This window comes from Nilaparvata lugens, chromosome 2 (genome assembly GCF_014356525.2).
Source record: "Nilaparvata lugens isolate BPH chromosome 2, ASM1435652v1, whole genome shotgun sequence".
Taxonomy (NCBI): domain Eukaryota; kingdom Metazoa; phylum Arthropoda; class Insecta; order Hemiptera; family Delphacidae; genus Nilaparvata; species Nilaparvata lugens.
Window position 1 is genome coordinate 10,854,602 of NC_052505.1, and position 24,376 is coordinate 10,878,977.

The 24,376-nt window shown below is 34.1% G+C and overlaps 1 protein-coding gene across 1 annotated transcript; it reads left to right on the forward strand.

Annotated features, from left to right (window-relative positions):
• Positions 1 to 2,090: 2,090 nt before the first annotated feature.
• On the forward strand, positions 2,091 to 18,798 carry LOC111046822 (39S ribosomal protein L54, mitochondrial). The gene is made up of 3 exons (XM_022332459.2): positions 2,091 to 2,377; positions 15,726 to 15,929; positions 18,521 to 18,798. Exons 1-3 carry the CDS (start codon positions 2,281 to 2,283, stop codon positions 18,658 to 18,660), a joined length of 441 nt encoding a protein of 146 aa, XP_022188151.2. The 5' UTR covers positions 2,091 to 2,280; the 3' UTR covers positions 18,661 to 18,798.
• Positions 18,799 to 24,376: the final 5,578 nt, after the last annotated feature.

Consider the following 24,376-nt stretch of genomic DNA (forward strand, 5'->3'; position numbering starts at 1 on the left):
ATCTGTACGGACGTGTGTACAAGGCTTAAGCTCTTTAATGACTTGATTTGGTCAGCTGATGAGCTGATCGCATTAATTTGAGCTTATCTCAGACCTTATAGAATAACTATAAGACCAATAATTATAGATTAGACTAGTCTAATAAGACCAGTTATAGAATAACTGGTCCAATAAGTTATAGAATAACTGGTCTAAGATCTGGACAAACAAAAGTTTATTGATAAATTCCCAGTCGTGGAATGTGATCGTTAAATTATACCTGGAAGCATATTTACATACAGAGCTACAGGTGATCATTTTCTCAACTATAGTGAGATTCGTATAGGTCAGCACCAGATTAGCATTCCTGAATTACCTTTCACTTCACCAAAACCATCAAGAACGGAAAAATGGCTTTCTCCTGAACCGAATCTTGAGTTGAATGAGGATGCTATGGAAAAGAGCATGGTATACCACCAGCAAGTAGGGTTTGCTGATCAACTGTGTCAACTTTCCAAGCAAATTAATAGATGACTTGTGAAAGCCTCTAACAGATGCACTCAATATATGGCACTCTCAGGTGAAGATCAATGGTTAATCCAAGGAGAGACACACTGTGAGTGCTGATGGCGTGACTGCGACTCAGTTTATGAAGCAATCTTTGAGTCTTGTGTACATTCAGTAACAACTTGTTTGCCTCCAACCACTCTCTAGCAGAATCAAACAATGCTTAAGCTTCTGACTGCACATGGGTCAGAAGAAATCAATGTAGTATCATCTGCAAACTTCAGTGCCCTGCCCTTAAGATCAAGGTCATTGATTGTGATCAAAAGTAATACAGGTCCCAACACCAAGCACTGTGGGACGTCATGATTTATTAGCAGAGCTCTTGAACTTGCTTCGTCAATGGATATGACCTGCCTTCGATCCCTCAAATAAAACTTTAGGGCCATAAGAACAGCACCACCCACGCCATATTGCCCATATTGGATGCTGGCATTCTTGTCTGTTATCAGGCGGAGTAGATTGTTCTATACTGTTGTAGCATTGAAACTTTGCCAGATTATATGAATAAATTACTGTATTATTTATTCTCAATATTATAAAAATGTAAAATCCAATTATAATTAAAAATATATTCTTTGAGGGAACAATGATATGCATTATCAATAAGAATATGAATCAATATTATTATATCAGATATACTGAGATGATTTGAATCATGCCAAATCATCTACTATAGAAGGCATTGAGAATATAAAATTTGACAACTCTGCCTCATCACTTCCAATGGATTTCGATTTATAATGTGGATCTCACTAGAGAGGTGTTAGGGTGGGGGTTGAATTCAAATGAGTGCTCAGTCAAGGGAATAAGTCTTTGTGATATGTGACGTCAGGTAGAAGTTGGGAGTTTGATTTAGGTTTGTACAGTTTGGACTGATGAGAAGATCCATAATTGTCTCAATTCAATTCAATTTTCTTTTCATTCATGACCAGTCTTCACACTGGATAGATTTCATCAAAAGACAATGTCTTGTGTGAGACAGGTGCAGGAAGAAAACTAACTATTATATTGATTCCCAACTGTTATATTCCTCCTAACTATGAAATTCAAACATCCTGGCAGGTTGATTAATGTCGGTTTTTCAGTAACTTTATTGAATCGATAAACACGAGAAATGCGTTTCTAGAACGCTCCATAAACTTATTGAATCCATGAATCTCTCAATAAAACTATAGAGCTGAGTACTACTCAGCTGGATGATCAGAAATTTTATTGCTTTATTTGATGCAGAAAATACAAATTTGTAGCATCCTAATGCTGTAGAATAGGTGAATCAGAACTATGATGAAGTTAAAAGTCTTTTAACACTTTTAAGTTGAGAGTTTTAGTAAAGGTCAAATATTTAATTTTGGAGATTATGATTTGTAAAGGTTTATTTTGAAAATGAATATAGATTTTTGGCTCAATATTTACCTTATTTGAAAAGTGATCAAACAAAAATATTAATACTTAGTGTAGTTTTCAAATAACTGATATTTGCCTGCTCACATGTCAAGCAATTTTGTTTTCATCGTTTTGTTGCTTGGAGATTGAACGCACGCTCTAAGAAGTGGTCTGTTTGATCAAGTTATCAAGTCACAGCAGACATCATTTTTGTATATTTTAGGTTAGTTTGTTATTAATTTTATTTTGCAATTTGCTGAGAACGGAGGTATATTTTCTATAAGATGAAATAGAAATTCTATTATAAATAAGAATTTAGTTGATTACTGTAGTGACTTTTCAAGTTTTACTATGGCAGCACTCATGAAATTGTTGGAAAGAAGGTTATTGAACACAGTAAATGCTTTGGGACTGTTTCCAAATCACACGATTGTTTGCAATTATGCTGGTAACTATAACCCAAATCAATATTAGTACCGTACTAATCAAATTTATTCAATTTACTATTATACACTAACCTATCTTGTATTCAATTCTGTTAAATATTAAAGGTTGATTGTCAAAAAAATATGCTTTACTAGAATTTAAAAACAATATGGGCTAAAACCTTGTAGACTATTTCAGCAAACACTGTATCTGTATCTTTATAATACTTTTTATTCAAGCTATTTAAACGAAGAAATGTATATGCAAGCAAAACTATTAACTATATTTTCTGATACACTCTACATTCGCCGCTCTACTAGCCTATGTTTTAACACCTGTAACAATTCAAACACCCCGCTCTCATAGGATATTAATTATTAGAATAGCGGAGTCATCACTCAGGCCACCAAATTGGACTTTTGAACTGGTGAGCTGAGAGAGTGATGACCGCGTAGAGGCGAAACTAGAGGGAGAACGTTCCGAGACGCGCTAGAGGAAGGTTGTGCTTGAGATAGTGAGATGTAGTTTTTAGTAATGTGATTGAGGAGTGATTATGTTTAGAGAGAGAGAGTATAGATGTTTGTTATGGGATTTTTTCAATAGAGTGAGATTGTTTTGGTGAATTTGCGTATTTATTTAATAATATTATCCTATAAAAGTAGCAGGGCCCAGGACCCAAAAAAACCTGGTGGTGGCAGCTCTACTGGAGAGCACTGTCATGCTCGCCACGCACGCCACAAGTGGTGACTTGGCGGTGGGATCCGAACTCTGAAAACTTTTTAAAAGTATTTCAACCGTGAAAGAACAGTAAAAATTGTCTCCGAAAGATAATATTGGTGCCGTGATAGTTTCAAAGTTTATTGTTAAGCATTACTAAATTTTAATTCGTTTTTGAATGTGTGTACGTGATTGTGTTGAACTCTTGATTATGTGTATTATGTATTTCGTTAGTTTGTGAAGATGAAGAGAACTTTATTAACTACCAAATAATGATCAGTATAAATTTATTTCTACATGAATTCGGACAAAAGGTGAAATTTCTTCAATTCATAGTTCAATATATCAAATCCGTGCAGTAATATTTTCTAAATAACGTTGACGTCTCAAAAATGATGCAGCTAAAAAAATTATTAAATTCAATTTTAAAGACTGTTGAACAGTGAGTTCGAAAATTATTCGGATGAAATATGAAACCGAGCGCGATTGTTGAACTCTGGAAAGCGGAAGTGTCTTGAGTCAGCAGAACGCGGGCAGCGAACCAGCGAAACGTTGAGGTGGGGATTGGCAGAGGTGTGACGTGGGCTTCCTCCAACTTTTGGGTGTTGGCGAATACGTCACCAGGTTCATCGCTCTTCAGGCTACACGACTCCATAGAGACTGTCGCTGTCATTCTACCAGCTGTTCGGCGGATGACAACTGTAATAACATGGATCTACTACTGGGGCAACGTTTGCGGCATTCTACAATGGAGATGAAGACATCAATTAAATTTGGTGAGCAATTTATAAAGCTCTTTCTATATTGAAAATATTATTAGAATATTAGAAATATTATAGAATTGTTATGTTGGAGATAGACTTCCCGATGAATTCATTTTATGATAGGTCTACATTCGTTTATTTAGAGCTCATATCAAATTATTAATGTTCATTTATGCTGAATCGATCAGGTCAGATATCAATATTGTTTATTATAAAATAATTTAAGATGAAAAAATTTCAGGAAATTATCTAGGTCACACAAAGCTGATAGATTAAATTTATTGTTTTATGAGAGTTATTTATTTATGAAAATGAAAGGTTAATTATACAAATTTAAAATGGCTGAGAGAGTTAATTTTGAAGGGCAGGAAGTAGAAGTTCAAGCTGCTTTTGAAGCGCTATCAGCTAGATTAAATCAACTTAGTATCACACTAAACGAAACGGTTAACAGAGACCTAAATAGAACAGATACAAATTTAGTAGATGTAGAACTTGTTACACCCCCTGAGCAAAATGTCAAACCAAATTTCGATCTAGTTAGCAGTATTCCAACATTCGATTGATTGATTGATTGATTGATTGATTGAGTACTTTATTTATGTAGATTACAATATATACTGTCTTATACACTTATATACAATAGCTTACAATACAGCAAAATTATAGATGAATTTACATGATATAGACTAAGAAAATAATTATTGAACTGTATATGATATGAAAACGCAATTTGTAATATAATAACTATAGATAATAATTATATTGTTATGCATCTACATAAATTGGCGGAGCTTTGGACATATCAATGTCCATTCTTCGGAAAGAATATTAAAAATATCCTCTCCACTAACTCTCTACCAGAACGTTAATTTCATTATTTAAACTAAGGATTTATTTATTAATGGAAATATTGTAAAAGTTTTAATCAATATGAATATTTAAGAGAAAAAAAAACAGAAAATTTATAAAGTAAAATAATTATATAGGTAGATAAGATCAATAATTGATTAATAAAATGAAGTAGGCTGAAAGTAGATCAGGGTAATCAACTTTCAGTAATATACAGCAGTATGCAGTGGATAAGTGAAATAACATGAGCTTATATAATATATATATATATATATATATATATATATATATATTATATATATATATATATATATATATATATATATATATATATACAATTCGTTCTATAACAGGTTTAAAGGTTTGTATTTGTGGGATGGGTGGGGGATGGTTGTCATGTGATCGTTCTAGGGCCGGACAGTTTCAGTCATTTCTTCCAAAAGATGTTTTTTTAAAGTCAGGATGAAGCTCGCTCGGCTCTCGATGGACCTGATAGAAACAGGAAGTGCATTCCATGCACGACAGGCACTGACTAAGAAGGATTTTGTGAAAATAGTAGTTCGATGATTGGGTATCCTTAAAGTACTTTCTCCGGTTCTAGTATGTGAAGCATCTATCCTCCTACCTTCAGAGACAAATTTGAAATCATCTTAAAATAGTTCGGATTACCGTATTTCAAGATATCTCTAACAAGCTTGACTATTCGAAAAAGCCTCTGATCGGGAAGCTTCAATGTTGAACTAGCAATGTGGGCTGGGGTGATATGATCATGGCGTTGGAGAGAGTAGACGAAACGTAGACAATAATTTTGGCAACGCTGTAGTTTATCATTCAGAGTGACTTGCATATCATTAAGAACAGAATTACAATACATTAAATGTGGGAAGATGAGAGATTGAACCAATAATAATTTAATGTTTCTAGGGAGGATATCGTGCATTTTCTTCAATGCATGCATGGCTGAGAATACCTTTTTACAAGTTTTGTTCACTTGTTCTGACCAGTCAAGAGTATTATTCATAATAATGCCTAAATTTTTAACTGAGCTACAGTAAGGAATGTCATTACCGTCTACACTAATTTTGTGAATCGATTCAAGGTCAATATTGTTTATAAGACGAGAATATCCAATTATAATGGGTTGTGTTTTGATGGGATTAAGCTTAAGGCCATTTTTCTTTGTCCATTCCACTATCGAATTGATATCCTGATTCATTATTCCAACTGTTTCATTAATTTTTGTTATGGGACAGCTTAAATAGATTTGAAGGTCGTCTGCATAAGTATGGAAACTGGAGAATTTGATAATGGAAGAAAGGTCATTAGCATACAAAGTGAAGAGGAGAGGGCCTAAAATTGAACCTTGTGGTACTCCATGCATAACGTTTTTCCAAGTTGACTTTTTGTCACCGACAGATACACATTGTTTCCTACCTAATAGATAGGATTTAAACCAAACCAACGAGTTGCGACTGAAACCAAGAATAGCCAACTTATTCAGAAGGACTGTATGATCAACAGTATCGAATGCTTTAGAAAAATCAAATAGGGTGAGGATGGTGCATTTTCTTTGGTCCATAGCTAACCTTATATCATCAGTGACACGAAGCAGAGCTGTCTCAGTTGAATGGAATTTTCTAAAGCCTGATTGAAAGTTATGAAGCTTACTATTGTTGTCTAGAAATTTTACAACTTGAGCATGAATGAGTCTTTCTAGCACTTTGGACAATGCAGGTAAAATACTGATTGGTCTAAAATCCTCAACTTTATTGGGTGATGGAACTTTATTTAGAGGGCGAACCAGAGCAAACTTCCAGTTTTCAGGGAAAATGCCTTCTTCAAGTGACTTGTTGAAAATGTATGTAATGGTTGGTAAAACAGCAAATAACATCTTCTTGATAAATTTAATAGGAATTTTGTCTACACCCGTAGCATTACTATGAATACGTTGAATTGCTCTGAAAGTGTCTTCTTCTGAGATTGGATGGAAATGAAATTGATCAGTGATTGGTAAATCTAAGTTTGTAACCTGCTCTTCAAGATCATCTATATGATTAGCAATGACAACTTCGTCGCGTTGGTTAGAGTGTGAAACGAAATGGTCATTTATATTATTCAATGGTAAGTCAATTTGTGGATTCGATTTCTGTTTGCCAAGCCCGAATTCTTTTATTCCCTGCCAAAGTGATTTAGAGTCTTGTCTATTGTTTGTCATAAACGAATTCAAGTACCTAATCTTTGAGTTCCGTAATTCCTGTTTAACCTATTTCTAAGGCTCCTATACTCTATCAAACTGTCCAAGTCAAATGTCTTTTTAAATTTTCTATGTGCTTTGTCTCTACGTCCCATCATCTTAAGTATGTCTTCAGTCATCCACGGTACTCGTCGTTTTCTATTAATCCTCCTTGTCACATAAGGTGCATGTTTGTCATACAAAGTCAAAGTCCAATTCTCGAAAGTCTTGACCATGTCATCAACTGAGGGTAATGCTTCAATTTGATGCCATGGAGTCTGAGCCACATCAGTCAGGAAGGCGGCTTCATCAAAGTTTTTGAAGTCTCTATAAGTGATAATTTTCTGTTCTGGCTTGGGTATCTTATGGGAAAGTACACAGTAGATCAAATCATGTCTAGAAATAGCTGGGACTGAGATTTGGCCTGCTTGAACAACCTCATTGGGATCACTAACAATGAGAAGGTCAATGAGTGTGTCTGATTCATTAGTATGATGAGTTGGATCGAGGGGTAAAATAGTCATGTTTAGGCATTGGAAAATTGTAGTCAGTTGAAAGTAGTCAAAGTTACGATTCGTCATGTTCAAGTCGGTGTTCATATCCCCCATAACTAGTATACGGTTATAACAAGGCATAAGAGAAAGCAAGGCATTTTCGAAATCTGTGAAATGACCTATTTTTGGTGGGCGATAACAGATACCAACGAGTAATTTATCATTACTAGATAAGGATAATTCAAGTAGCATAAACTCTGGTCTGGAACAATACTCTTGTTTAGATGTGATTAAAACTTTTGTTTTGATACCATCTTTCACATAAATTGCTACACCCCCACAAGCTTTATTTAATCTATCATTCCGGAAAAGATTGTATCCAGGCAATGCAACAAAATTTGATGAAATACTAGGCTTCAAAAATGATTCGGAAATTCCGATTATATTGAAGTCCTGAAAACGGAAGATTGCTCTGAGTTCATCAATGTGGCAACTGAGGGATTGTACGTTAAGGTGAGCAGCCTTGAAAAGTTTTTGAAAGAGTGGAGCTTATTTGCTAGAAACATACCTGCGTCATTATTACTATTATTGAAATAATCATACCTACTTGAGGGCGAGCGAGCTGACGTGTCAGTAAGAGGCATCATGGAAGCAGCAGACCAATCGTGAACCGACCTCAGAATGACACATGACGGGGGAAATGGGGATGAAACTGATAAAACTTAACCTAAATGAAAAAGTCTCTTGATACGAGTGCATTCAGTATGCCTTGACAGTTCGGCTCCCTTCACTATTTAAAGCACTAGTTCAGAAATTCACTAAACACAATAAGATGTAGATGTGTGGAGTTTCGGTGATGAATAATCCTAATGGTGAATAAGATGAAGATTGAGGAAGAACTGGTAGTGGGAGATCTGGTCCAAGTGGAGATAGAGCGAGTAGGTATCCAGTAGTGGAAGAATCGGGTCCAAGTGGAGGTAGAGCGAGAAGGAATCCAGTAGTGGAAGATCGAGTCCAAGTGGAGACAGAGAGAGATGGAATTCGATGGAGAGCAGTCAGATCAAATTCATTCTTTTCTTGACACTGTTGATGGGATCTCTCAATTGTGTGGCTGGTCAGAATTTCAAAAGACACAAATTATCAGATTAAAACTTACCGGAAGTGCATTATTGTTTTTCAAGTCAGATGATAGGTGTAGGAATGCAAAATCTGCAGCTGAAATTAGAGCAGCTTTGGTTGAGCGTTTTGGTGATAGCCTACCAAGTCGCTATTACTATGAGCAATTGGCATCAATCCAACAAAATAAAGGAGAGTCAATTGAAAAATATGCAGACCGAGTCATGAACATTAGTAGGAAGACGATTAGAGTAACAGCAAGTGATGAAGCTAATAAAATACTAAGGGAAGAAGCTGATAGGAGAGCCATGGAGTCATTCCTAAGAGGATTACTTGGCGAAATAGGGAAACAAACTCGAATCAAATTCCCAACATCCTTTAAAGAAGCAGTAACAACAGCCATAGCGATTTCCAACCTAGATAAAAAACCCTTCCAAAATGAACAGGAGCCATCTAGAAAAGTATTTAGCACAATAACTCAAAAAAATTGTTATAACTGTGGGAAGATTGGACACATCGCTAGACATTGTAGGAAGAGAGTTGTACATACTGACACTCAACAAGTGGACATTAGAGTTTGTAACTTTTGTAAGAAAAAGGGTCATCTAGAAATTGAATGTAGAATGAAACAATATTCCGCAGATAAAATTTGTAACAATTGCAACAAGCGAGGACATCTTGCACACAATTGTTGGGGAAGTGGGGAAAAGATGAATGACAACCGAAAAGATCAAGAGAAGTTGTTAAACGACAACGGGGAGCTCAAGACCGCCGTTGGGAACCCCAAACATTAGTAAATTCAGATCACTTTTGTAATAGGTCTGGACAGGCGAGACGAAGTAAACCCAAAATTGTAACTACATTATGCCAAAATAGTGCCGAAGAACTAGTTGTGGATGGTAGTATTGGAGGAGTGGAAGGAAAGATTGTAGTTGATACGGGAGCACAAGTATCCCTTATCACAAGACAAATCGTAACTGGCACAATCACTCCAAGCAACATCCTAATTAGAGGCATCGCTGGAGCCCTTATGCGAGTGCATGGGACAGTGAGGCAAGTTATAAAACTGAATGGGATGGAGGTAAAATGCGACTTAATAGTAGTTGACTTACCAGACACCTATATTGCAATACTGGGATATGATGTTCTCAAAATTAAAAAGTCAGTCATAGACCTTGATCGTAGTATATTATTTATGGAGGGAAGGCAAGTTGCGTGACTTTATGAAAGAAACAGTTCCAATGAAGATTACAAAAAGAGTGGCTATATGAAGGTTGAAGAAGAAAATACTCAATCAAAAACTATAAGTATGAAAAGTGAAGGAAGTACTCAAACAGATTTTACAAATTCAAAGATAGAAGAAAATTATATCCAATCAAAACCGATAACTTCAAAATTACCCTCAGAATCGACAGTTCATGTTAATGCGTATTGTAGAACCAATCTCACAATACCTGCTAGGTCGGAGAGAATAGTACAAATCAAATTGAGAAAAAACAATAAAGAATTGAAAAATGAATTAGAAAACAAAGTAATAATAACAGAGCCTGTAACAGTCAAAGTTCATGGAATTTTAATAGCCCGAAGTCTTTCTAAAGTAATGAATGGTATGTGTTGGACTAAAGTAACAAATGTAACCAATGAAGATTTAACATTATATAAGAACACATTAATTTGTAATGTTGAAGAGTCTCAATCAAGCAATGATGAACACGATGCTAACTGTAAAGAAGTGAAGCTAACTAGAAAGAGAACAGAGGAGTTTGCAGCTAAATTAGAAGGAAAATTGAGTCATTTGGATAATGAAGATAAAATTAAGATGAGAAATATACTTTGCAAATATAGTGACATTTTTAGTCTTGAAGGAATTGAGAATTTAGGCTGCACATCAACAGTAGAACACAAAATTAATACTGGTGATCACCCCCCTATTAATAAAAGACCTTACAGGGTACCACATTCACAGAGAGATGTTTTGAAGAAACTTATTCAGGAACAGCTAGACAAAGGAATCATTGTGACCAGTTCATCACCTTGGTCAGCACCAGTTGTTATTGTTCCGAAAAAACCAGGTCCTGATGGTGTTATTACATACAGAATGTGTATGATTTTAGAGAAATAACAAAATTACAGTGTAACAGAGCGAGAGCTATTAGCAGTTGTGTGGGCTGTTAAATATTTTAGATGTTACCTCTATGGTCGATCATTCACTTTATATACTGATCATAGTGCTATCAAGTGGCTTTTATCACTGAAAGATCCATCAAGTAGACTAACCAGATGGGCTTTGAAGTTAGCTGAGTACGATTATAAAGTAATTCACAAGCCTGGTGTTAAACACTCAAATGCAGACTGCTTAAGCAGAGTTATATACAAGAATACAGTTGAGAATCTTCCACTGTTAGACTTGGAAATCATAAGAGAGAAGCAGAGAGCAGACGAAGAGTGTCAGCGCCTTCGAGAGTATCCTAGTTTCAAATTGAGTCCAGAAGGGATCATTCACTTCAAGAAACATGATAAGAAGTTGATTGTTATACCAAGAAGCCTTCGAGAAAAAGTTATTCGTCTCCACCATGATCTTCCTTCTGCCGGTCATGGGGGCATTAAGAAAACGATTGTAAGAATTCAAGAAAAGTTTTATTGGCCTAAAATGAAGAATGATGTAACTAATTTTATAAGAGCGTGTGAAGAATGTAGTAAAAGAACAGATTACGGAAAATCGAAAGCACCCTTAGGAGAATTTAAAGAAGTGACCGAGTTTGGATACAGACTGTCATGTGATATTCTAGGTCCACTTCCGTTATCAAAGTCAAGAAACAGATACATCCTAACAGTAATTGATCATTTTACTAGATATGGGGATTTTATCGCCCTACCGGATCAAACTGCTGAGACTATTGCACAAGCACTAATACAGAGAGTGATAACAAGAATCGGCGTACCAATGGAATTAATTACTGATCAAGGAACTAATTTCACGTCTGATCTGATGAAATCGATGTGCAAACTTCTAGGAATAAGAAAATTACAAACAACAGCTTATCACCCAATGAGTAATGGTAGAACGGAAAGAGTTCACAGAACTATACCAAAAATGTTGAGTCATTATGTCAACAAAAATCAAGATGACTGGGATGAGTTGCTTCCCATGGTGAATATGGCATACAATTCGCAAGAGCACGAATCAATGGATACACACCTTATGAGATGGTATTCGGAAAGAAAATGAGAACACCGCTTGAAGCTGATCTCACATTAACTGAAGATACAGAGATTTATTCGAATTATATAGAAGATCTTAGAAGTAGACTACAAACTATAAAAGAAATGTCAGTTGAGTGCCAAGAGAAGGCAAGGAAAACGCAGAAGAAGCAGTACGACAAAAAGTCTAAAACAAGTGAATATCGTGTAGGACAAAAAGTTTATCTCTATGTACCACAAATTAAAAGAAAGAGAGTGAAGAAATTGTCAAAGCTATGGAGAGGACCGTATCGAATTGTAGAAATTAAATCGAAACTGAATGTAGTATTGAGAGTAAGAGGAAAAAATGTAGTTGTACATGTAAACAGAATAAAACCAGCGTTGTACTATGAGCAAGCTGGAAATGAAGTTCGAGAAGGAAACGATCCAGAAGAAGAAGAGGAAGAAGATGAAGAACAAATAGAAGTCAATCAGGAAAACGAAGAAGAGCAAGACGAAGATGACGACTATAACAATGACGAAGTAAGAGAAGAGGAAGAATATAATGAAAATGAATCAGATAACGATGCAAATTCGAAACACAAGAGAAAAAGGAAAAAACCAAGAAGATATAACGATTATGTAGTGTATTGATTATGTCCATGATTATTGAGATGTAAATATATATTGTATATTAAATGTAAAAGAATGACCCCATACGATAGATTATTTAATTTTTTATTCAATTATAATATTCAGTAGGAAGTTTATATAAGTCGAAGTTTATTTTTATTATGGATATTTATTTTGTATTACTTCAAGATGATAACTTTAAATGTTGGTGAGAAAGAATTAAAGCAAGTTTACTTGAGACAGGAACAAAAATAAAGAACTAAAACAAGGTGTGAATGATTAGTATGTTGAGTAAGTATGGAGTGTGAAAGTGATGGCCAGTGAATGTTGATGATTGTGGAAGAATGATTTGTGTGATTGAAACTAATAATAAGAAACTAAACATGTCCATGGAAAAACCAATGAAACTTTGATTCACTAATTTTGTGAATAAAAAACGAAATGCATAATATTCTATTATTGAAGAATTTTCATGTCTTGCTTCAATTCACACCAAAGGAACTATGAAAACTTGTAGTATATTTATACCATATGCTATTATTATAATTATATTAAAATTAATTTAGGAGATGAAAATAGTTTTGAAAGTAAGATATTATAAGTATGAAGAAGCCTACTTTATTCAATAAAGTCATCAGCATTGACTTAGGAAAATCTAATATATTGAAACATGAGAATAATCTAAGTGTAATAGGAAATTGATAATTTATTACTTTACTTTATTTAGTAATATGTACAATAAGTATAAGCTTGATACTGGTCGTAGTTTTGTGTTGTCTCGCAGGAGGGTCTTTTGCGAACGGACAGAGAGGCCAGAGCAACAGAGCCACAGGCACACCACCATCCGAGTTGAAGGAGGCGGTCACCTCGAGAAGATAATGCAGGAGACAACATTCGGCAACGACACTGCCTAAGAGTCAACTCAACAGTTTAAAAATCGCTGGGTGTTCAAAAGTGACCAATGTGTGGTGGGGACTATAATGATTAGAAATTTAAAACTTTATGTGGGAGAACTTTATGGTAGCCTAATGTGTTAAGATGGACTCTGCTTTGCTCTGTGCCAATAATTTATTGTTTGTAAAATTAGACTAGATTCATCATTCAAATGTATAAGTATGATACTCTCTCTCCTTGAATTTTATTATATAAATTTTTAAAATGTAATGAATATGAAAATGTATTTAACGATATTGTCAAGATTTAAATTTTATTTGATTTCAACTTAGTTTAAAGATGTGCCAGTAATTGTATATGCCACATCTTTTTCATGCGGAGGGGTGATGTAACAATTCAAACACCCCGCTCTCATAGGATATTAATTATTAGAATAGCGGAGTCATCACTCAGGCCACCAAATTGGACTTTTGAACTGGTGAGCTGAGAGAGTGATGACCGCGTAGAGGCGAAACTAGAGGGAGAACGTTCCGAGACGCGCTAGAGGAAGGTTGTGCTTGAGATAGTGAGATGTAGTTTTTAGTAATGTGATTGAGGAGTGATTATGTTTAGAGAGAGAGAGTATAGATGTTTGTTATGGGATTTTTTCAATAGAGTGAGATTGTTTTGGTGAATTTGCGTATTTATTTAATAATATTATCCTATAAAAGTAGCAGGGCCCAGGACCCAAAAAAACCTGGTGGTGGCAGCTCTACTGGAGAGCACTGTCATGCTCGCCACGCACGCCACACACCGTAGGGTGTAATCATATTGAATGCTGCAAGTTTAGTATGTGCAAGGCTTGCAGCTTGGTTATGTATGACCAAGAGCGTGAAGATGAGAAACAAAATATAGAAAGAACAATAGGAACACTCATACTGGACAATTGCTTTTGCTGGTTGCGTTCAGTACTGTATGCGCAGAGCAGATACATGCAAGTTACAACGTTTTTCAATGACACTTTTCAAATCTTGTTGTTTGGCTCATGCATAATATAACGTGCACTTGCACGTATACGCATTCAATGTGATCACATCCATACTCTATTGACGCAGAAATACCTAAATCACTCTTCTAGACTACTTAAGGCTATGATTATATTTAATACTGTAGTTTCTTAATGAATTATTTGTAAACATGAGTGACTAGCAGGGAGTGGCTTGGACACTGTCCACCCTGTCATTTTGAGGCAAATTCAATAGGCCTAAGCCTTATTAAAATAATTCCAATATCCAAAGTCATGATTAGGGGACTGTTTCATAAAAGTTACAAGTCGTGTAATAGAGGAAAAGTTCCTGTATTACAGGTGAAAATTGAAAGTTTATGTTTCATAAGCAATTTTCCCTGTAATACAATTTACAAGTCATTTGCCTGTATTAGAAGTAAATAATACAGAACTATATAATTTTTGTGTTTCATAAAAAGAAACTTTCTGTATTACTGGACCTGTAAGATGTTGAATATTTTATCATTGTTTAGACCATCCTAAAACTTTTACAAGTGTAGGTAAAATCTTGAAAAGTGACATTTTGTTGTAAAGGCAACGTGTTACAATGGATGAAGGTAGTAGTTCTAGCTCTAGTAAAGAGCTATGGCAATATGTTGACTATATTTGTAGGTCAAGAATTTTCACGGACAGAATTTCATACAATATGATTCAGGAAACTTATCAATATAATGAACGGTTTTCCTAAGTAAAGCGTTATTGGAAATATTCAGAAAACTAATTATTTTAATTATTGACATTTGATAATCAACTTTTTTGAAACATTACTACTTACATAACTGTTATAATAAGTTATGTAAGTCAAGTAGTTATTATAATTTCTCAACTATTTATCATTAACAAATTTATTTTCCTGCATGAATGCAATCTGTCCATCGTCAGAAATTTGATAATATGGATTTTCCACCAAAACATCTAAGTAGCACTTTGTTCAGATCTTATATTAGGCTCACTGACCAATGAAAACATGAATTCAAAATAAAGGAACTGTAATACAGGTGATTTTACAAGTGTAGAACTATTTTTATGAAACATAATTTTACAGGATTGTGAATTTCAATTTATAAGACCTGTAATACAGGCTCTGTATTACTGGGGCTTTATGAAACAGGCCCTAGGGTTGAATAGGCTAAATGCATTTAGCTGAAATTCAATAGGCTAATGCATTCAATTTCATATTTTCAGTTTTTATTATGTTTAATAGATGAAAGTCAAGATGGCTGGTATGAAACGTTCAAATCTGCCGCTATCGTGAACGAATCAACACGATTGATGTTTGATTAGTCGATGTTCTATCATTGTGCAGACTGCCGAGCATGTTGACAATTCCATGTTGACCTGTTCTGTTCCATCTATATTCGGGTTTATATGCATGTACATTTAGAATTCTGCGACATGAAGATTCCTTACTCTTATATATATTTCACTATAATTTTTCGTTTCAGCTCCAAATATTGCTTCATTGGGTAAAAGCAAAAAGCTGAAAGCTGGTGCAGCTCCAGTAGAAAAGAAGCGTCTTCCGGTGGAAACTGATATAAACAAATTGGTCACCTTCTGTTGTGGTACCAACATTTTGAAAGAAGGTGGTCAGGATATTAAATTGCAGCCAGACAGCGAATACCCCGATTGGTTGTGGCAACTCCATATAGGTGAGTGCTTGAGCAGATCGATTCTCACATTAAAACTAACATACTCAATCATGTATGTAAAACTTGCATACCTGAGTGTGGTATTATACTCATACAAGGCATGTCGTACATCTTAGACCAGTTAAATTAAAATTTTGGGGGAGGATACGTTTTGAGCTGTGCCTATTGGTCCTCCTCCAATCATTTTAATGAATAATTGTGTCACACTTTTCGCGGTCTCGCGATCATTTTCAACAGTCACTGTTGAAAATGAACGCGAGGCGGTCGAAAGTACTACAGTCAGTAAGTAAAAGATTTTGATTATTTACTTAAAAATTTGACTGCATGTCGTGTGAAATACATAGAAAAAAGTGTGTTAATACATCGCAGCTCGGAATGGATCAAGAAACTATCGTCAATAATTTTGTATTATTCAATTGAATGTCCATGAAATTGATTCTCTTCACATAATATCTTGAGAACCAGAGCTATAGCTCTGGACAGAAAACGATGGAAAGCTGCTTACTATTGAAGCTGAAGAAGAAGATAAATTACAAAATGTATTGCTTGGACTAATCATACCCATGTCTAACAGAACAATTACGTCATTTGACAGTACTAATTAAAAGCAGAACCAATACAAGGAAAATAAACTAAATAGATACAGAGAATAATTGTACCTACTGAGAAAAAAGAAAAAATTGACTTACAACAATTTTTCCTTAGTATTGTACCAGGAAAAAAATGTGGTGTAGCGCACTCACACAACTTTCCTTGCCGTTATGAAAATTGATCACCTGACGCTAGTGTTAACGCACATTTCAAGTCTACTATTCTAAGATCTGAGCCAGCTGGTGACAGGACTATAACGCTGGAGACACACGAGGTCTGCTATCTCTTCATAGTGAATGATTTAATAGAATCAACAGTTTGCAATTGAATAATCACATTTTCTCGAATTTCGAGCTTATTTCCATTTTCAAGTGAAAATGTTACTGAACATTAATTGTAGAGATTTTCATGCTCAACCCTTTCCACTTGAAATTTTTTGTTTAAATTGTGTCTGAAGACTGATAATTAGGAATCTAAAATCAAACTTTGCATAGATGGGGCGAAGCCTCAATGACTATTCTAGGTATAAATTTGATCAAAATCGTTGGAGCCGTTTTCGAGAAAATCGCGAAAAACCCTGTTTTGACAACATTTTCGCCATTTTAGCCGCCATCTTGAATTGCATTTGATCGAAATTGTTCATGTCGGATACTTATAGCGTAAGAACCTTAAGTTTCAAATTTCAAGTCATTCCATTAATTGGCAGGTGAGATATCGTGTACACAGACACACACACACACACACCACACACACACACCACACACACACACACAACACACACACACACACACACACACACACACACACAACACACACACACAACACACACACACACACACGCACACGCACACGCACACACACACACACGCACACGCACACGCACACGCACACGCACACACACACACACACAACACACACACACACACACACACAACACACACACACACACACACACCACACACACACACACCTCCAATACCCAAAAACCACTTTTTTGGACTCAGGGAACCTTGAAACGTATAAAAATTTAGAAATTGGGGTACATTAATTTTTTTCGGAAAGCAATACTTTCCTTACCTATGGTAGGTAATAGGGCAAGGAAAGTAATAATCTCAATACACAGATTGAATGTACTGAAGCTTCCACCGACGAAGGCCGAAGACTGAATTGACATCACTCACAAAATGTGTTGATGCCCCCACTTTTTTGGACTCAGGGAACCTTGAAACGTATAGAAATTTAGAAATTGGGGTACATTAATTTTTTTCGGAAAGCAATACTTTCCTTACCTATGGTAGGTAATAGGGCAAGGAACGTAATAATCTCAATACACAGATTGAATGTACTGAAGCTTCTACCGACAAAGGCCGAAGACTGAATTGACATCACTCACAAAATGTGTTGATGCGCCCACAGTTCTTGATATTGATCTCTAATCGGTATCGTTATGGAGGAGAGGTTACAGGTTGTAAGTCAGAGTAGCCTAAATTCGATGAATAAAATCCCTCTGGCCGTGAGAGCCTTTACTATTGATTGTTTCTGTTAAAATGCATTTGTGCAAATTTTTTTGTGTTAAATTACTGTTTTTAGAAAAGTTGAATATGTTAGCTATTACTCTTATTTCATGGCAATGCTTGATACTGATAAATTATACTGTATTCCCACTTTGTGTGAAGTTTACATAGTGACATCTGCAATTATTCATAGACCACAATAGAATAATTAATGATAGAATTTATTGAAAAATGTCACCAGTAAGAAATTTCTAAAATGCCGATTCACAACATCAAGTCAAGGGCCAATTTTTGAGAAATCAGTTGAATTAAAAAATTTATGGTTCACCCTGTAGACTACTTACCTTGATATCTGTCAATGGTATGAACTAAGATTCAGCTTTAGAATAGTGAATAGCTTCTCTTAGGTCTATAGCAAGAGATTCTAGGCCTAATTTATTAACTATTCTTAGAAATTTGATAATTTTCAACATTGTTATTTCGCAGGTAAGCCGAAAACCCTGGATGAAATGGATCCAAACACATTGCAATATTGGAGGAAAGTTCGGAAAGGAGGAATGAAAAGAAGAAATTTGTTGCTGTCAAAGAGAAAGAAAACTATTACTTTTGATAAAGTTTACTCCTAGACCAGTTTTTAATTATAACTTTTCCCTTTACGTTGGAATCATAGGACTTTTGAATCAAGAAAATGTTTGCTATATTAAATGAACATTTGTATATAATAATATTGTGAACTAGAATAAAAAAGTTGAATGATGCTGGAATTTTCTTGTTCCATTCATCCAGTAAGCGCTTTGATTAGAATGCGGCAAGTTTTATTTGAATAGTTCAACACCTATTGATATACTAATAGTTTCTTACATTCCATTATCAAAGATTTCTTCCAATGAGGTAGTGGTAACGTTTTTAGTGATTAATTACATATTATTGACAGAGACACATATTATGCATAATATATAAGATATCGGGGAACCGAGCTTCGCTCGTTATTTTTATTTATTGATAAACAGAACACAATTCCTTAAAATGATCGTGTTTATATTTTTCAGCTGGTTATACGTCAGCTTATGAATTTCGGGGATGAGATATTTTGATTTTCGACAGACGCACTCTCTCACTCACTTTTTTATTATCCACAGACGAAGAAAGTCTCAGCTGTTTTTCCAAGGATGAATTATGCTTTTTTTAATGTCGTTCAGCGAGTTTTCCAAGGGATGAGACCTAGTGCAATCGAATTTTTATATCATAAACCTACTATGTTCCAAATTTCGTGGAAATCGTTAGAGCCGTTTTCGGGATCCGTTGAACATAAATAAATATAAATAGCCAAATATTTACAGATATACAGAAATTGCTCGCTTAATATTATAGGATAATGAAATAGGCAGCATGGATGAGAGAGGTAGTCAAATAGAAAGACAAACACTATTATAAATGAAAAAAATCGTTCAGTAAAATTATTCATTCAAAGTTTTAGTAGGCCTACACATAGGTGAATACCAGCATTACGATATGGTAAAGATAAAAATTTATATAGTACATAAGTTGACAAGGCTCCTAATTAACTCTACACAAGACAAACTCTTACTTTAATCATTAAAGTTTAAAAGAGAGTTGATCTTGTTTCTAAGAGATTTGGGTATTTGCAAATGTAATAAACTCACAATGGCTCGGTTGCACAAAAGCCTGTTAAATTTTAATGATAAGCAATCAGAGAAAGATTTTTTTTTGAAAATAAGTCTGATTGGTTCTTGTGGCAATTAATCATGGTTAAAAATACATAGCTAAACGTTTTTTGGGTTCAAATTTCAAACAGAAATTCTATATTTGGATTGTTTTTATGTGATAAATTGCAATTTGAAGCAATTTTGGACATTTGTAATGATGAAGATGACTTTGAAAAAAAAAATTGTCTGTGAAATTTAAGTTTCTACATTCTTTAACATCAAAATTCTCCCAGCAATCAGATTTTCAACTTAATTATGTGTAACGCTAGTTCGCCTCCATGGTGCACATTGGGTACCTAACACTAAATGGTCTAGCAAATAATGGCGGTCAGACAAACTTATGTTCTCCTGACCGAAAACTACACAACATCTCAAAAAATTTGGAAATATACAGGTTATAATATAACCTAATCTATCTAGGCATTTGAGACTCATGAGCTATATATTTGTTGTGCATCTGCCATACGCTAAATAAATAATGGTTAAAATATTACAGGCTTTGTTGCGACTGGGCTAATATGTTGTCTTTACAACTGGTAATATTTTATTCTTACACTCGAATAGAGGCTTTATTTTCTACACTAAAGCTTTTCTTCATTTCGCCGCTCCACTAAAAGATATTATTTATCATTATTTATTCACATAAATACATACATGGAGACAACAGGTTAAACCGCTTATATGTCTCCTTGAAACATTACAACATCTTCATTCGAAAATTAGATTTAAAATAAATAAGCTAGGAATAAAACAAGAGTAAAATAAAATAAGAACAAAATAAATTAAATACTGAAATATTTTATTCTCACATACTATTTTTTTGAGTATTATGGTTTTGCTGATTTCTTCTTTACAAAAAATCATATTTTTACTTTTTTTAACTTTATGATTTGTTGTGAAGTTGATGAATTTATTGCAAAAAGTCTGATTTGTCATTGGGTGAGGTAGCAGAGGTTCTAATTGAAGCTTTAACCTCCTCACTGTTTATTCTTGTGTTTCATCAGTATTGAAGAAATGATGAGCATCATGTACAATATCAAGTATGAGAATAACTCTGCTCTACAGAAATATGTGAGCAAAATTGAAATCTGATAGAAATTGTCCAATATTAGCGATTTCGAAATCCTCAAACAGCCAAGATTTAGAAGAATAGTAAGTCAAATTCAAACAGAACATCTTTATGATAAACTCTGATCTAATCGATCTCATAATCTGTTCTTAAATATTTTTTACATACTATTCAATATTTCTTTATAAAAAAACTGTATAAGTTGAGCCCGTTTGCCCCCAAATTAGGTCGATATTGAATTTTCCGATGAAAAAAGATTATTGTTGATAAAAATAATGTCCAGGTTTTATTTAATTATAGGAAAAGGAATTTTATCATATCAAAATGGAAATGGGTGAATTAGAATAACTTTATTATTATAACTCAATCTTTGATCGTCTTTGTGAAATTTTATCTTCAACTCTTACTGAAAATTAGTCATGCATTCTTCAAGATGCTAAAATATACATTATTTCTATGTGCCAATATTGTTCAGTCGTCAAACCATTTTGTAAAATTGCATTCATCTCTTCGTACGATTGCATTCAACTTATACGGTACCCTACGATTAATTTTGGACTATTCTTTACATTGGCTTTGATCTATCAACGATTCAAAGAAACTGCGAATAAGTTCATACCTGTATTGCTTATTCAAAAAAAATGTCAATTTTTAGATAATTTTATTTACAAAAACATGATTTTTAAAATTAAAAGAGGTGAATTTGATTATTGGATAAAGAGATTAGTCGAAAATCTCAATTCTTCAATATTAAGCTGATTTTGCTGGAAGAATTTTCAGTCATTATAGGCTAGTAATGCATTAAAATAATAGATTTATTGGTTCCAACCTGATACACATAAATTTTATATTTTTTCGTTCGCTCTGACCCAATAATAGTGATTTATTAATTTTGGGATGCATTATATATTAGATTATCGACACTGAACATAGGTTTTCTTCAAATCTAAATTCGTTTCCAGATACGTTAATGTTTCTGATGAGATATACGGTAGTGATATTTATCCATGATGAAACACTGGAATATTGTCCAAAAATATCACGAATTTATTAAAAAGTTACAGTGTGTTGAAGATGATACAATAGGTGTTGAAACATGTTTGTATCTTTTAAATAAATTCATTCTTTCTTTAGACTATATTCTAGTGTTTCATTGGGTATTGAAGTCAGGATCTTAAATTAGCTTCTGTTCTCAAATAATTAGATTTTTTGACATCCTCATGTTTTCCAGCATAACATCAATTTTATATAATCACTCATCATTGGAGATAGAAACTTCTCATCAGCTCCATTGAATTAATAAAAATATCCACATGAATTCCAACAATTCAAGTTGAAAATGTTGATAAGAACACAATAGAACTATGAAATATTCAATTGGAAAAATAACTTGGCAAATTACAGATACATTAAAAGGAAACGTTCTGGTACTTCTCCTTTGTTTCAACTAGTAGTTCTGGTGGTTCTAGTATCCATTTTCTGTGGACACTGGATTTTAATGGTCAATGTTGGCCAATCTTTGTCAATAAAGGCAACTTAGGAATTTCAGATGTAGAAAGTTTTGGACAAAAAATAACTGTTCTTCTCTTCTTCACATTGCATATTTTTATATGATACAATGAATGTATATTTTTCACGATGTATTTTTAAGATATATATTCTTCCAATGAATGTATATTTTTCAAGATGAGTTTCAACATAATGAAATTTTAAATATTCAATTGAATACATAACGTATTTTATAATTAATAAATATTAAAGTTTCGTTTGATTAATTAGTCTTCAATTAAATTCAATTTATTAATACATACAAAATGTGTGTGTACAATGAGAAAAAACAATATACAACAAAACAATTAAAAAAACACATAAACACATAAAAAAGACAATATTGCTAAAATTATGTGTGCTGGAAGAAATAGGGGGAAAATACCTTGCTAACTATGGTTTCCCATGTAATAGGCAAGTAAAAATTGATGTGAAATGAAATCATTAATTGATGTGAAATGACATAGACATTGTCAGATCCACATGTAATTTATTCAAGCCACTTCCATTTTCATTCCACATCAACATAGAGAAATGATAAAATATAATATGTGACAAGAGTAAAAACTATTAAATGATTAATATTATTAATAGAGGGGTTCAAAAAATGTATACACCAATCGACAGTAAACTTGAACAGGACCATAGAGAAGCAATAGCATAACTAAGCTATCTATGACAACACAATAACGTGTACCGTACAATTGTCTTTATTTAGGGCTACTCTTGAATATAAATAAAAGTAGAAATCTATCTAAAAAAAAACTAAACAATTTTAAAAAGGTTACTTATAGATTTATATTTTTATTTATAACGTGTACAACTATGAATCTCACTTGGTATTATTGTTGAGAAGCTAATGGCGGTCACTTGGAAAGAATTTCTCGTAAGTGCGTACCGGTACATATTTATTTATTCATTCATCTATTTTGAGGCAACTCTCCACTAGTATTTTAAGCCCAGGGGATGAATGATAATACACTAAAAACGTTCCTATTTGTGATGATTTCATAAATGGATTAATAGAGAGATGATGAATGGCTGAAATGAAACTTGAGAATGAGTGACTGATTTAAAATGAGAGAAATAAAACCTGAATTACCTGTTACATCTCTACTAAGAACCTACTTGCTACCTACTATATTGTCTTGCCAAAATTAATATTATTCCGCCGTCTTCCTACAAGGATTAGGCAATTTGCCTGTTCCGACTTCAAACTCACCATCACATCTATCTTTTACGGGGTCTGCCCACACTTCTCCTCCCAACCGGGTTATACAACATGACTGTCCTGGGAATCTTGTCGCTCTCCATCCTTTCAACATGATCTTTCAAGTTTTGCCGATTTTCTTCAATCTTCTGCCATATGGAGATTATGTTGAGCTCGCTTCTTATATCGACAATATGAAGTCTATCTTCCCTTGTGCACCCTTTTACTGCTCTTAGAACCTAATTTCGGCAGCCTGTAACCTACTCCATTCTTTCTTCTTAGATACCGGTATCCAAGTTTCAGAGCCATATAACCATAAATATTAATATTTTTTATACTTCAAAACATTGAACGAAAATATGAGTAATGGTTGTACCTGTAAAATTATGCTCGAAATAAAGATGTGTTCACTGCTCAAGCGGGTTTACATCTTTTGGACCCCTCTGTATATTCATTCATATTCTTCATTGAATTTAATGATATGGAAATTCCATGCGGCTATGAATATTTCTAAAACTCTCAACAAGTTTCAATAGTGAGTTATTGAATGGTATCTCCCAATGGTTATTGAATGGTTATGGAATCTCCCAATCTGTTTGGGAGCGTGTTTTCGGATTTTTTTTCTAATGTCCTCACTCACAGTAATGAGAAAGTGATAAGAGAAGCGAATGAGAGCGAACTGCGCTCGTATAGTATTGATTTGTGAAAAGTTTGTTTGCCTCTTAAATTACGAACGTGTTGGTCTGAAGATGTAAGCTTGAGGGTGAAAGAAGGCTGTAGGAGGGTGA

Excerpts from the sequence above, each read along its gene's own strand:
- LOC111046822 (XM_022332459.2), top strand. The coding sequence starts at position 2,281 with ATGGCAGCACTCATGAAATTGTTGGAAAGAAGGTTATTGAACACAGTA. Across the intron at positions 2,378-15,725 it reads GATTGTTTGCAATTATGCTG|CTCCAAATATTGCTTCATTG; the intron begins GTAACTATAACC and ends TTTTCGTTTCAG. Across the intron at positions 15,930-18,520 it reads GTTGTGGCAACTCCATATAG|GTAAGCCGAAAACCCTGGAT; the intron begins GTGAGTGCTTGA and ends GTTATTTCGCAG.